The sequence below is a fragment of the Anas acuta genome, chromosome 9 (assembly GCF_963932015.1).
Source record: "Anas acuta chromosome 9, bAnaAcu1.1, whole genome shotgun sequence".
In the NCBI taxonomy this organism is placed as follows: Eukaryota; Metazoa; Chordata; class Aves; order Anseriformes; family Anatidae; genus Anas; species Anas acuta.
Window position 1 is genome coordinate 9,500,466 of NC_088987.1, and position 15,864 is coordinate 9,516,329.

At 39.8% G+C, this 15,864-nt stretch overlaps 1 protein-coding gene across 1 annotated transcript; it reads left to right on the forward strand.

Annotated features, from left to right (window-relative positions):
• Window positions 1-226: 226 nt before the first annotated feature.
• LOC137861271 (cytochrome P450 2J4-like) lies at window positions 227-13,384 on the forward strand. Its single transcript, XM_068692472.1, has 9 exons — window positions 227-517; window positions 1,713-1,875; window positions 2,342-2,491; window positions 4,353-4,513; window positions 6,025-6,201; window positions 8,612-8,753; window positions 11,056-11,243; window positions 11,938-12,079; window positions 12,760-13,384. The coding sequence occupies exons 1-9, from the start codon at window positions 347-349 to the stop codon at window positions 12,936-12,938; spliced, it is 1,473 nt and encodes a 490-aa protein (XP_068548573.1). The 5' UTR covers window positions 227-346; the 3' UTR covers window positions 12,939-13,384.
• Window positions 13,385-15,864: the final 2,480 nt, after the last annotated feature.

Below are 15,864 nucleotides of genomic sequence, written 5' to 3' on the forward strand. Positions count from 1 at the left end.
GATGGAGAATTTGCATGTGGCGATGTGTATCTACATTGCATGGAAAATCTCAGCCATAGTTTAAGATACCATTCCTACAAATCCTGTGATACATATTTGATAATTGTAATCTGAATAATAAGAAGGAGAGGGATATACACCTACTAAGTACGCTTCAGCTTCAAAATGTAATGGGTGGGACAGAAAAAGAGTGGTTGATAATAAAGAGGGAGGGTTAGAGGGCGTGGAATAAATAGTTATTATATGAAATTTAGACTCTTACGAAAAAAACTGGTTGAGCAACCAGCCTTAATAGTTTCGATAGACTATTTTCAATAAAGACAAGCTGGTAAAAGCAGCAGTTAAAATGTTGACAATAAGTCAAGTTCTTATAGCCTTTGTTCTATTTCTTCTAATTATGCAGTTTGTTAAGTTGCAACGAGCACGGAGACAACTTCCTCCTGGACCAGTCCCTCTCCCAATTTTTGGGACCTTGATACAGCTGAACTTTCAGTTTAATTGCGATCTCCTCATGAAGGTATTTATTTTTGGATACTCTAATTGTTTAAAAATTTTTGTAATTTTAAATTTCTTCAGTTGTTTGCTATGTGAAAACATCCTCTCTCAAAACAGCACTGTTAACATACTTTAATTGTTTACTGGTCACTGTGATACTGTGCTTGGTTTGTTTGGCAACTGCTGACTTGGTTGACAAAATAAGAAAAAGTTATTGCAGCATAAAGTAGTTTGCCAGGCTAAGAGTATACCAGCACTGGTATTGGAGGTACTGAATAGGTGAAAATCATTATGATGCTTTTTAACCCTGAGTTTGACAAATTCATGTGAAACTTAATACCATTTAGGGTTTAATATCTTTAGGTATATCAGAAATTAAGGTAGGGAAGAAAATACAGATTTAAGGAATGACTTTCACAGCATAGATTTTTAGCTTTTTGTGCAGTGGCAGTCTCTAGCTTAATCAGGAAATAGATACTTAAGATATGCTGTGTGTGTATATGCTTGTTGTACTGATGGATCTAAAATACAAACAAACAAACCTTCCATTAATTGTTTTTTAAGGAGTACTCCTCATCTCTATTTCATTGTTGGCTCTCTCAGTGCTTTCATAATTCTCAATAGACAACTTCATTCGCTTCTGTCACTGCCATTTGGATGAAGCCTGCTGGTTGTTGTGACCAAGCTGCAGGTTCAGACAGAAAGTAAGAACATTGTGAGACACAATGATCTTAATCAAGTTCCAGGACCTGGATATGCAAAGTGAGGGCTGGTAGTCTTTACAAGCTAGTTACTCCTCTGACTCTGTCTTCCCTTTTTGTTACTTTACTGGTACAAATGATAGAAACATTCTTGAAATAAATTCTGGAACAGAAGTTATGCATAGAAAATATCCTCTTGGACAGGGTTGTGGAAGCAGAAAATGATGACTGTTGTGACTGAGCCGTGGCTTGTGTGTGGTACTGAAAGCTACCTGAGGTTTGTCAGCATACATTTGTGGCTCTGAAAAGCTGGCATATTTGTCTGTTTCTAAAAGTGAATGCTGGAAAAGACATTCATACTTTCTCATAGATAATTGTAGTCTTATGGGAAAGATGGAGAACATAATTCCAGGCTAGGGCTGGTCCTGTAATTAGCATAAAAACAGGTTCATCCTCTGTTTGTTTGTAGTGTGTGGGATTTCACTGGTGCTTTGCTGGCTTCTCTCCCATCTACAGATGGCAAAAATTCATGGCAATGTATTCACCTTATGGTTTGGATGGGCTCCAGTGATCGTACTGAATGGATTTCAAGCAGTTAAGGATGGCATGACCACCCACCCTGAAGACGTTTCCGGGAGGCTCGTATCTCCTTTCTTCAGAGCAATGGCCAAAGGAAAAGGTGTGACTTTTTTTTTTTTTTCCCCACCGTAAATACTGTACAGAAACATTGTCATGACAAATAGCAGCTCTTCTGTAGCTTGTAACCCTTTCCAACAGTACCATAGTGGCAGGGTTTGTCTGTGTCTATTTGATCCTCATCATTTCAGAACTGCCCTTGGTCCCTTACAGTCACTCCATAGCTTCACTTTTACTACCTTCAGAGAGCATCTAGAGAAGCAGCTCTCGAACTTTGAAATGTGTTTGTCTTAGATCAAGCTTAATCTTGCAATTCTTCTTACTATCCAGTTGAGTTTGTCCATTTTGGCCCTGCCCATACGCTCTCAGCATTTGCCACAGCTGTTCCTTTGTGTTCATAGGCAATACAATAGTTTCATTATATTCTGTTGTGTAGTAAATCTTTTAAAGTAGTATTTGTCTGTAATAAATATTAGCATGATAAAGAGCTCTTCCTTGAATGAATTTAGGGATTATGCTGGCAACTGGGCACACCTGGAAGCAGCAGAGGAGGTTTGCACTGAAAACTCTACGCAACCTGGGTCTGGGGAAAAGAGGTCTGGAACATCGAGTTCAAGAAGAGGCCCGCTACCTGGTAGAATTCTTTGCAAGTATGAAAGGTATCACTGTGACAAATACTGATTCTTTCCTGTCATTTGTCTGATGTCTTTAGTGTATGAACTACTCTGTCCTGCTCTGAAATCAAGGGCAGTTTCTGTTCCATAAGAGTGTGTGCCCCCTCTGAGAGTGTCTATGGGGAATGAACTGAAAATGGAAAAAGCCCAGGCCTGTGGTTTTTTCAAACTCAGTGGGAGGCTAGTGTTGCTCAAACTTATTTATAAAACTACAGAAACAGGGAAGCAAAACTAGTGCTTATTTATGATTTATTTCATAGAATCATAGAATGGTTAAGATGGAAAGGTATTTCTGAAGACTGTCTAGTACACCCGCTTCTCAAAGAGGAGTCAGTCACAACAGGTTGTGAAGGGCCGAGTCCAGTTGGGTATTAAGAATCTTCAAGGATGGAGACTTCACAACCTCTCTGGGCAATGGTTTCAGTGATCAATCAGCCTTACAGTAAAAAAAAATAATCTTATGTTTAAGCAGAATTTCATATATTTCAATTTCTGCCCGTTGCCTCTTGTCCTTTACCTTATACCACCGAGAGAAGTTTGGATCTATGTCCTTGATGTCCATCCATCAGGTATTTACACACATTTAAGATACTTCCCTGAGCCTTCTAAATAGACCCATCTCTCTCAGTCTCTCTTCCATCAGAAGCTCCAGTACCTTAATCAGTGTTGTGGCCCTTCACTAGGCTTGTATCTCTATGTTGATATCTTGTACTGGGGAGCTGAAAACTGGACCCAGCATCCAGATGGGTCTCACCAGTGCTGATCAGAGGGGATGGCTCACCTCCCTGGGCCTGCTGGCAAGGCCTTTCCTAATGCAGCCCGATTTGACGTTGGCCTTCTTTGCCTCAAGGGCATGCTGCTGGCTCTAATATGGTGCTGGTTCATAAAGATACGGAAATATTATCAATGATGATGAGTTAAGTCTTGTAACACCATTTGCATACATTCTGTAAAGCGGTGAGTACAATCTTGTCTTCATTACATTTTATCCCGATCAACCCAGTTAGGAGTATTTGAGTTAGATTTCCCAATACTGATCATTACGCAAAATGCAAAGTAAATCAGGACATGCTCTAGCTAGCATTGTGTCAATTAAAAGAAATTAAATCCAACCAAATCCCTCGGCTTAAGAACTAGGAGAGATGGAGATGTGACCACATGTGCAGGAAAAAAATAATCTTCTGAAGTACAGAACAATAAATTGCTGATCAGAATTGTGCCTTAGGTGTTGGACAGTTGCATCAGTACAGACATAGCTACAGTTGTTTATAGTCATTTATTCTCAAGTCATAAAATTTTCTTAGGATTAGTTTTTCAAGTAATTTCTTTAAAATTAGCTACTATATTATTGACACGGTTGAAAAGAATTTCCATCATTTTATCTTACTGGAGGTTGTACATCTCTAGCAAGGTTGGACAAAATATAGTAGCCTTGCATGTATTTGTGTTTTTGCTGACTAAGTTCTCCTGTTTTCTCACAGTTCTCTTCTCAGATTCCCTTTGATCTCAAGGTGTTTTCAGTCACTCACATGCTTGAGACCTATTTTGAATTTGCAGAGAGCAAATCTGCATAGATCATTTTTCCCACCTCTAATTTTCTCAGTTGTATTGCAAAATATTTTAGCAGTCTGGCATTTCTTTAGGGTGTAAAACACATTCCTGGGATTATGGGATTGCACCATAGCTGTGAAAAATCAGTAGGATACTGCAGTTTTGTAAGAAGGTTGCTGTTTCTCTGTGAAATGCAATGCTTGCTTGAAAGTTCTTTAGGTAACCTGTAATATTCTCTCATTTCACTAAAGCAGAATATGAGACATTCAAGTGACATTTATTGTTATGGTTGCAGAAAATCCCCTGGATCCTTCTTTCCCTCTCGTTCATTCCGTCTCAAATGTGATTTGTGCTGTTGTTTTTGGACATCGCTTCTCAAGAGAGGATGAAACCTTCCGAGAGGTGATTACAGCCACAGAGCATCTATTCAAATTCGGAGGCAGCTTTATTCATCATGTAAGCAAATAACCTGTTGTCTTTGTCTGAACATGGTAGAAAGCAAGAAATGCAGATTCAAGAGGTGGCTGTTATAACAGTTTTAGAATGGGTGAGTGATGTCCCGTGCAGCTTTACTGGGCACTGTGCTGTCTCCAGGTGTGATGGTAATGCACTACAGACCAGCCTTGGTCATTTGTGTTCATTGTCCTGTGTCTGAGTCCTGTGGTAAAGGTAGTTTACTCCTAAATCTTTGCAGCAAGGCAGAAGCTGATGGACTGCTCCTGGATAATATTTGTTACTCAGTTGCTCAACCCTCATGCAAAACAGAGGCCTGCCTTGGGCATCATGATTCTTAAATAATGAATGTCAGGTCTGAAAGTGTGATTCACAGTACCAAATTTAGACACTGTTTTATATACAGTCAAGGGAGAGAAGGCTGATTCAAATATATATTTTGCCTGTGACTTCTAGAGTGGTTTAAATCATTCCAGACAGAGGGGGACCCACTCTCTGAATGCAAAGGGTACTCAGCATTAGGCAGAAAGTGGACATTGCTGTGTCCATGTTCTGGTTTCTTAACTGCATTCTCCAGTGCAGCCTCCAGTGAATACCTAATAAAGTGCTTTCTGGGAGAAAAGTGCTAACTAGGAGAGTACAAACAAGATAAGCTCAGCAAAATGAAGACAGAGAAAAAACTTCTGCTGGTAAACAAATTAGGGGATGATATTTTGAGCAGGAAAATAATTACTAAGAGAAAATACACTGAAGATGCAAGAACTATGCATACAAATTACCAAGGCATAAATCTATGCTGAAATTCAGAATGATCTTTCTAGCTTTAAGAGTAGTTGGAAAACAGCTATTGTTAGGCCAGATTTTCCCAAACAGTAAGAGAAGGATAAAATTCATCTGGTTGTGTCATCTAACCCCTTCTTTTCTAGAGGAGAGCACTCAAAATGTCATGTAGCAGTTTCTCAGCTTTTCTGGGTTTCAGATGGGTAGTAGATGTTTCAAGTTTTATTGAGGACTCTTTGAGATCTCTTTTGGTAGAGACTGCTTTGGGGAAATACTGAATTTGTATAGCCAACCCTTTTGGGGACACCTTTGCATGTCCTGGTGAGATGAGAGGGCAGTTTGCAATGGCTTTGCTTCTTCATTTCCTGGTATTCTCCACTGGAGGGCAGGACCTCACTTTTAAAATGCCTGAACGTAGTTTATTCCAATTTAATACATGAGTTGAATAATTGAATAAATGAATACAGTTCGTTCTAATTATAATCATTCTAATTTGGCTGTTGGCTGAGCTTGAAAGCCTTTGTAACTCTGAATCTTACTATTAACACAGCCAGAAATTATATGGTATGCTGTTTCATAACTTGAAAACATAAGTATGCTCTTTCTCAGAATATTTTACAAACGATGCCAAAAACACATGCTAACATGAATATTAACTTCTCTTGTTAGTAGGTCTAAAATGCATTTTCTAGTGACAGAGTCTTTGTGGTACCTCTTGTATATCACTCCTGCAGCTGTATGAAATCTTCCCCTGGCTGATGTGCCGTCTCCCCGGTCCTCATAAGAAGGCATTGTCTTGCTATGATGTCCTGAGCTCTTTTACAAGGAGAGAGATCAGAAACCACAAGGAGAGTGAGATACCAGATGAGCCGCAGGATTTCATTGACTTTTACCTAGCTCACATTGAAAAAGTAAGTGTTTGTTCTGCTTCATTGTACAATTCATAGGGTATAAATTGAGGTAGATCATTAAATCATCCCACCTGAGCCCTTTTCTCACAATCTATTACTTGTCATAGACATCCTGTTGTGAATCCAGTAACCTGACATTTGCTAAGTCCTTTCTGATTATTGATAAACTGCATCATCTTACAATTCTTTCACTAAAGAGTGGGTTAACATACCACATTTTTCCTCAGTGGCAAGTTACAGAATTATTTGTGGCCTACATGAAAGAATGCTGAATTTGGAAGCAGACCACAGGAGAGCTGGGAAGAGTTGGGATGTTCTGGGTAGGATATTTGGCGGGTAAGGGTTTGTCAAGACAGGTTGCTGCAAGAGGTCAATTGGATTTCGAGATCATTGTGTAGGGATTCTAGGAGTCAGCAGTATTTCAGATCAGCCTGGAGAAGGGGAGAGTGCCAGGGATCGGTGAAATTTGAAGCATACAAAGGGAACCGGGATAACTTATTGCATTTTGGGTATGTAGGTGTAGTGGAGGGATGTGGGCATCAGTAGGGTTTTGAAAGGCTGTAGAAGGCTTGTATAAGCTGAGTGATATCTCTTTTTATTGACTTTCTCATGACGACTTTTTTCTTTGATTCTCTTGGGAGCCAGATCCCCTTCCTAATCCATGGACTAGCAGCTACCCTTCCCATCTGCAACTCCTTCTTGCCTTCACTTTTTCTTTCTCCTTTTGTGCCCTACAGCAGGCCATATTCCTTCTCCTGTTCTGCTTGGTGATAGGAAGAAAAAGGAGAAAGAGGAGTTGGAAAGATGAGACAGGTGTGACAGGAGGGCTGACAAGGCAAGCATGGCTTAGGGATCCAAATGAGATACCCAGGGTGAGGGTATCTATTCTTGCAGCCCCTGCACATGGGAGTAGTGGCTGCTGCTCCTGGGTGGCAGTGCTTCCCCGCAGGGATGGCTGGTGCCCCTTGCACCACGATCGTGTGCTGGTTGCGGCAATAAAAGCAATGCAGCCATATCAGGCTGTAAGCACCCACCCATCCATCATCTCCTCCCGGCACACCAAAAACTGGTCTGCTGCCCTGGGCTGCTGCCTGCCTTGTGTAGTCCCTTGAGATGGCTCTGCTGCTGTGCTCATCACACTGCAGAGACGTGCACCCAGGGAAGAATCTCTGTTAGCCAGTTCTGTTGGCCAGCTCTTTCGTCTTCTAGCGTGTGTCTTATGAATACTTCATGGTGCTTGATTTCGTATTGTAGGGAACAAAAGCAGCTATTGTGTGGAACTCCAAGTATATTGCAACTGTGAAATTGTCACTGTGGTCCAGGCTGGTAATTCCATCAAAGAAACAAATCAGACCCCCTTGCCAAGATCGGTTTTCTGTACAGTGATAAATAGTATTAATTTGTATTTCTGTCTGGTGTTTCTTTATTAATTGATTCCTACATCAGCTGGTATATATATATTTGTCTAGGGTGGATGTCAGCCTAACTGGCTTTTAGTTCCTTGGATCCTCTTGCTTTAATTTTTTCGATACTGGCACAATTTTAACACATCTGGCCTTCTGAAGCGTTTAACTGCTTCTAAAGTCTTTCAATGCTGTTGCAAGATTTATGAAACCTGAACCTCAGTGGACCAGAAATTGTTTTAGTGAGCTCTTTTGGGACTCTGCTGGGTGAAAATCATCCAGGTTTATTTATTTACAAAAAATAACAAATAAAGAGCTGTCTGTAGTAGATATGTAGGAGCAATACAAAAAGACTAGATGATATTAAAACAGAAAAAAATGTCCTTCCCACTTTCTATTTTGCTCCATTGGCAAAAGAAAGGTTCAAGATCCCTGAGCATAACCTCTCTAAATGTAGACAATGAATTCTCAAAAAATATGACAACGTTCTTTCCTGATTTCATCATACATATGCATGTCCTTGCACTTCTAACTGCAAACTGTAAAACCCCAGAGCAGCTGTACACGAGTCATTGCGGCCCTCCAGTGGGGCAGAAGCCTGAAGGCCACAGGTTAAGAACCATTACTTTTGTCAGCCCGGAGTTCTTTATCTGGTCACTGTAAAAAAAAAAAAAAAAAAAAAAAAAAAAAAAGCTAAGGGATGGAATATGACTGGAGGCCTGATGACATCCTGGTACACATCTTCAGAGCAACAGCCATTTATGAAACATTCCAAATGTAGATAAACATAATTTAGCTTCATGATCATGGACAGAGTAAACATACCTAGTCCAGTTGTGAAATGTTAGCTTTTTGTATTAACAATCATCTTTGGTGTCTCATGTTCTTTATCTGTCTCTCTGGTTTGTACTAGCGCAGCTTGGAACCAATGATGACATCACATTGAATCCTATTCAGATTTTCCTAACTTTTATGAATAAACCTCTACTTTTTCTTATTGTTTGCAGTCCAAAGATGAACCCAGGTCTACCTACAATGAAGAAAACATGGTTTATTCTATAAATGACCTTTTCTTGGGTGGATCGGAGACAACAAGCACTACTTTGAACTGGGGTCTCATCTATATGGTGGCAAATCCAGACATCCAAGGTAAGAGGAAGTGGATAAGCATAACACAGATGCTTTTGATGCAATAGAACAGCACATTTATAATGTTTTAATGGATCAGAGATTATTCCTAGGCACTGATATATGGTTAGTGGAACACAGACCTTTTTATACTGGTAGATCTGTGCTAGGCAGCACTGGTAGATCCAGAATTTCTGTATATAAACTCTTACAGCAGCTGCAGCCATAAGGCAGTTCCCAGAAGAGTTAACAGTTTGGGAAGTAGGGATCTGAACAGGAGGCTGTGGCTAATTGAGATGTAGGGGTTGAGGTCTTTGGAGGAATGAAGATTGTGGTATGATTGTCCATGCAGTAGGAGGGCTGGAGTTGCTCTTTGGGAAGCCAAAGTGCTTGCACACATTGCTGGTGGCCTCTGCTGCAGCCACTGGTGAGCTGCTGATGGTATTTCAGGAAACTGAATTGGGTCCTGTCTCATACAGCAGTAAACATGACTGATGGCTGAAAACAACAAACCAGAAACCGATGTGTCTTGGGGAACTTCGGTTCTGCTTTGTGTTGGCCAAGTAGCAAAACTGGGGGCTAAAAACTGGGTAAAGATAATCAGCTAAAGCTAAACTGGCAGCTTTTTACTTTTGTTTATCAGTCAATTTCTGAGCCCAAGATGTCAATTTAAGGGTGTCAATTAAATCAGTGATTAAATTAACTCTGTAATGTATTTGAGTTTCTTGCAACAGAAATGATTCCAGGTGGGCGGAGAATTTGATGGTTATCTGTTAACGTCTATGTACTTTTTAGTTCATTTTAAAGTTTGTCTTTTAAGTACCACTCACTTTCATAAAGCACTAAATGAAAACCAAAGAGAGAATCATTTCTTATGCTGGATAACAGAAAACCCATTGTTAGATAGCAGAATAGGTACAAATACCCAGAAAAGAATAGGATTTTAAATGGAGAAAAGAGATGAAGATAAGAAAAATTGCTTAACATCTAGCTGTCAGACAAGAAGGTTTACTTAATCTCATGTTATTGCATGTTTATTATCACCTGCTGTAATTAAGGTTATGAAAGTGCTGACTCACCTAAATAATTTCACTTATCTAAATATAATACCCTGCACATCCTTGGGAAAGCAGGGTGTGTGCAGAATGATCCATCCCTGGTTTCTTGAGTCATACATGTCATCTAGACTCTCGTAATGAGCAGACACCAGTACATCTGTCTTCCCTTAATTGCTGTCTTCGTTTTGAACCCCTTCATACTTTTGCCTGTATTGACACCCAGTGACAATGTTATACAGTTCCATGATGTACCATACAGAAAAGTTTGTCCTTTTGCCTAATTATTGAAGTGTTCTCTGGACTACCAGAACAGAGGTGCATGCTTATAGTTTTGCAGTTACTGATCTCTTCAAAGTGTTCTGAATCCTGAAGTAGCCATGTGCTTGGTTTTGTAAGATAGCTGTTCGTAGAAAAAAAATTAACTTTACTTTAAAAATCTTTCTGGTTATGTATTTTAAATTCCACAAGGTGCCTATCTGTTGTCAGGGTCTGCCTAACCTAGTTTTGTGACAGGCTGCTGGCAGTTACTGAGCGGGCTTCATGTGAACGAGCACAAAAGGAGCAATGTAGAATGCTCTACTGTGCATTTTAGTGCTGCTTTAAAGGCCCTGGAAAAAGACTAGATGATTTATAAATCTAAGGCATTTTTTTATTATGTGCGTGCTGCTTCTCTTGAAGTTTACAGAACAAAATTTATACTTCTGTTAATTCTCCCAACGCTTCTGTGCCAGAAGTAATTTAAATTGTATTATTCTTGACAAACTGACATGTGCCAAGAAGCAGATCTCATTTTTTTTTAAAGGGATTTGGACATTGTTCTAGTTGGCATTGCTTCACTTAACACGTCCTGCGTAAGACCCATTTTGTTTTAACAGGAATTAGTTTCTTAAGGCCCAGATTCACCTCACTTGAATTCCAGACAGCTCTGATCTTACTGGCTGTAAGTGCCTGAGGCACCTAGCCAAAGGAGAACGCAAAGATAAATCAGTTATCTACCGCATTTAAGCATTAGTGAGGCAATGCTTAGTTTTAAAATTCTGAGCAACAAATTTCTTCCCTTAATATACCATCAAATAACATCAGACCCAGAAGTAGAGCTTCTCATGTTTCAGCTGTTGGAGCACCTCCCTAACCTTATTTTCTTTATTTTTGCATTAATTTCGCTGCTCTCTCAGTAGTTCCAAATAGAAAATGTATTTGAAAATGGTATTAGTGAAAATGCTTCTTACATTTTTCCACCTGAAATGGCGACTATTTCTCCACAGAGAAAGTGCAGAAGGAGCTGGATGCTGTTCTGGGTCCTTCCCAGTTAATCTGCTATGAGGATCGGAGAAAGCTGCCCTACACGAATGCTGTGATTCATGAGATCCAGCGCTTCAGCAACATCATTTCAGTTGGCATGCCCAGAGTCTGTGTGAGGAACACAACATTGCTGGGTTTTCCCCTCAAAAAGGTACAGTTTCTCACAGTTGCTACAGACCTTTCCTGTGTAAGTAGATTCACATCTATTTGTACCAAAGCTTTTCCCTCAACAGGAATGGGGTTAGATTCCTCTGGGTGAGAATCTGAATGGGAAGGAGGACAAGAAGCCATTTACCAGGCTATGATGAGTGATGCTGCTCTTGGGGGAGGGTTATTGATATGAAAGATGCCAATGGGTGAAAGAGGGGTCTTTAGCAAATGTTTCTACAAACGGGTGAAGACAAAACCATAGAGATTTATCCTGAAGGATACTGTGATTGATTTTTTGCTGATAAGGCATTTGACTTAAACTGATTTGAAAGATTTGACTGAATTTTTCTCCCAGGAAGCCCATAAAAGATCAAGGAAAAAGCATTAAGGTTTGCAAGTAGCTTTCATCAAAGAGACTGAATCACAAAAATATTAGAAATAATAGAAGTGAAAATGGTAAAAATATTATTCTATTGACATGGCCACTTCCACTCGTAGGCTTGGACTGACATTTTGAATCAAAACTACTTTCCATTCCTCACAGTTCTTCGCTTCCTGCTGGGGAAATGAACTTACCAGCCTACAACACTGAACACTGAAAATAAACAATGACTAATGCTCGTCTCACCTATCAGTTTCTGGCTGCTGGAGGAAGATTGACAGCCAGAAATGAATTAGTGTTTTTCCACTTTCAGGGCAGCATAGTTCTTCCAAATATTGCTTCTTCTTTGTACGACCCCGAGCACTGGGAAACACCTCGACAGTTCAACCCTGGCCATTTCTTGGATAAGGATGGAAACTTTGTGAGCCAAGAAGCTTTTTTACCGTTCTCAATAGGTAAATTTACCAACAGCACAAATTTGAATGGTTTGAGTTGAGACTGTATAATTAAGATGTCAATTGAAAACCTTTCGGTCATCTCTTATAAGTGTCTTTGTGAAAACTGTGATAAAATCAAAATGATTATTTTCAGTAACATTTCCCAATCCACCTGGAAACATCTACTAAAAATTCTACTGAGCAAATAATTATATGGAAAATCAGAGACATGCTGAGAAATGCATACATCTAACCTGTCCTATTTTTGGAGGGAAACTCTCTGCTAGTAATTATGGTTATTCATCTGGGGCATACATTTCAACTCCAGGCATATATTTGAAAAGCACTTGTAAGCAGCTGTGCTGCTGCTTTATGCATAAAAAACTGGAGCATATCTCCCAGGAAGAACATTTCTTTATTCTTCATTTACATGACTGAATGAATTTCTTTTCAGTTGTCAGTCAGGTAAAGGTAAGGTTTTTGAGGTAATTGAAGCAAAACTCATAGCAGATGGGGTGCTCAGATATCTACAGCTGTAGATAGGATTCTTTAAAAGGAAATTTTGTGTCATTGATTGCATTAAGTTCTAAAGAAATTCCAGACTCAGCAAAAATACGTTTGCTTTGTGTGAGAATGAATTTGATTGTTTTTGAGTTCAGGGTGATTTACTCACTGTCCTTTCCCTCTTCCTTCTGCAGGGCACCGAGTGTGTTTGGGGGAGCACCTAGCAAGGACCGAGCTCTTCATTTTCTTTGCCAACCTGCTGCGGGCATTCACCTTCCGCCTTCCCAAGGGAGTGACAAAGATCAACACAGAGCCAATTTTGGGGGGCACGCTGCAGCCCCACCCATACAAGATTTGTGCCATTCCACGCTAGGATGCAGCACATCACAGACAACCTGCTAAGCAATCCTACTTTTGTGAATATGTTCACATGGATGAACATGTAACTTTTTCTGGCTCCAGAAGTGCCCCCTTTGTCTACATCAGATGATTTTTTTTCACACCTGTTATGTGCTCTTGAAGATGATCTCTTTTTTAATTGAAATTATTCTTTTGCTCTGGAGCACACCATTGTTCTCAGCCTTGAAGACATCATGAAGTTGCTGTCCATGTGGGCAGATTTAGAGACTGTGCACTGGTGAGCAAAGGATAAAACTGATTGTAGACTTCAAAAATTAAAATGTTAACACTGAGTTATCCTGTTGTCAATACCTATGTAGTTTGGAAAACCATATCTGGAAAATGCTGCCTCTTTATATTACTGTCATCACTCATAACATGTTGGTCAACTTTTTGTTGATGGTCACTAATAAAATATAAGAAGGAAAAAATTAGCAGCCATTTTTATTTATGAATTATTTACAGTTCACTGTGAATTTTGAGATTTGAGCATATATATATATATATAAATTGTGTCTTTAAATCTGCCAGAGATTATTTGGTGGGAGTACAGCAGAGAAGAGGTACAGGCTGAACTCTGTCACAGAGTGAAGATACAGAGATTTCTTTCAGGGCAGATAGTTTTAATGTTTTTAAATGCTGCCATGTTAATTTTTGGAAAGTCCTTTGTAGTAGAGCAATTATTTACTCCTGTTCTGTGGTTGATTCCTGTCAGGATCAGCACTGGGTAGTTGCTAGAACAAGTGCAGGGAGCTCCTCAAAGGACCTACTTGAATTACAGAGCCTGCTGGAATTAGAGCTAATGGTAAATTGAAAAATATACATGGAAGACACCAGGGATGCTTTGTAATCGCCTCAGAAGTTCAGTGATATACCTGAAGCTACAAAGGCTTCCTGCATACACAAAATACTAGTCAAATCCAATTAAAGAGCCTATAATAGTAGAAAAGGAGGGGAATAAAAGGTTCCTGTGGTGAATATAAATTTATTTATGTTGTCTGAAACAGACTTGTAAAATGTAAGTGAACTTGTCCTTCATTAATATTCCTATTTCATTGTGAGAGGATAGGACAGCTATACAGATGATGATCTGTTAAATCAGTCATCACTAGATGTCAGCCACTGTGTCATTGAGATGAGTTTAGGCAGTCTACAATGCATTACAAATTAAGATCTGTCTCATTATTTCTAATTCAATAGCTGATGGAACATGGCATCAAAATAGTAAGGCACTTGATATTTAGCTGTTATTAAATTAAATGGCAGAATAGCGTTAGTAAAATATGGAAGATCACATTCTGACATTTTATTTGACTGAAAACTGAGCGCCCTGTTAAGAACTGATGTCAAAGTCTCCGTGGATCTGCGTGTACATGGATAGATAAGGCAAAGCAGAAAACGCTGTGATTTGGGGGTGCTGGGGCTGTCATTGCTTCTTAAAAACGAAGCAGGAAACAGTGGTAGCATTACAAGCATTAACACCATTACTATGTGATGCTGTCACTCTTGAAGGCCAGATGCTTCTCCAGATACACTTTCAAAAGGGAAGCTCATAAAAAGGCCTGAGGTGGAAAGTTGTCTGGGAAAGCATGCATGAAGCCAAAGCAGGTCGAGCTGCCTGCGCCCCTGGGAATGACACAGCCCCAGACAATGGATGTAACTCCTACTTGTCTGCATGCTCAAGAGGAGATGCTCAGGGCACTTTATATGAAAATTATAGATCGTACACGGGTAGGTTATTTACACATATTTATCTGAGACAGGCTGCGCTCGCTGCGGATTTTTAATTCCTTTGTGCACAGCTGCCTGGAGAGGAGACCCCAGCCCATGAGATGTGGCAGCAGGACATCAGCAGGAAGCTCACAGCGGGGACATGGGGGTCTAAGCTGGGATCTGCCAGGGCACAGCGGGTGGGGAAGAGGAGGGATGCTTGTCAGAGCCTTGTCTTCTCTGTTCTTGCCTGACCTATTTAAAAAGGGATTCACTGAAACTCATGTTCTGAAATACCCTGGTCTTCCTGAGCGCAAAGGACATTGAAAGCCCAGCTGGTGTTGTCACAGAAGGCCAACAAAGCTGAGAGCAAAGTGAGTCCAGACACAGAAGATGTGCTATAAAGGAAAATGTAGAAAATGCGGAGAGGCAAAGCTGAAGCTGCTGGGTTTGGCTTGCTCTTGGAGAGGCTCAGAGCCTTACAGTACTGCAGTGCTCCTCTCTCTGCACTGAATTCTGCAAAGCCAGAGAAGTCATTTGGTGGGGGTGGCCTCACTGCATCTAGGTCAACTTTTTTTTTTTTCCCAAAATCAGGTGGAAATGAAAGGTTTGTGTGAGAGTTTTAACTTTGTTAAAATATAATTATCTCAAAATTAACATGTAAAATGTTTTCACATTCACAGATCTGTATTCAATAGAGGAGAAAACATTTTGCTAGAGGTAAGAGGTTAGGAAAAGTGGATCACAGTACAGAGACCTTTTTTAAATACACCTTGTTCACCTTGTTTAGCAATCTCTTTTTTATTTTTTTTTATTTATTTTTTATTTTTTTTTTTTTATCCTGGTAAGAATAAAAAACAAGAATCCTAAGGAAAGGAGAAAGTAAGAAAAACAAAGCCTATCTAGGAAGAGAGCCTTAGAGTTAGCAAGTTATTGTTTTTCCTGTATCAGCTGGAAGACATTAAGTAACAAGGAGTTGAGAGGACTGGGTAAATCTTTAGTAGCTCCAATTATTTATCTTCTAGTTGTCTGCTTTCCAAACTTAAAACAGATCAGTGTTTGCTTTCTTCTATATCAGCTACAAAACGTGACAGCAACCACCATGAACTCTGGGAAAAGATCACAGAACAGGAGCATGTAAAATGCTTTGGGAGGAGACGGGTCACTGCAAAACAAATATTCAAGCACTT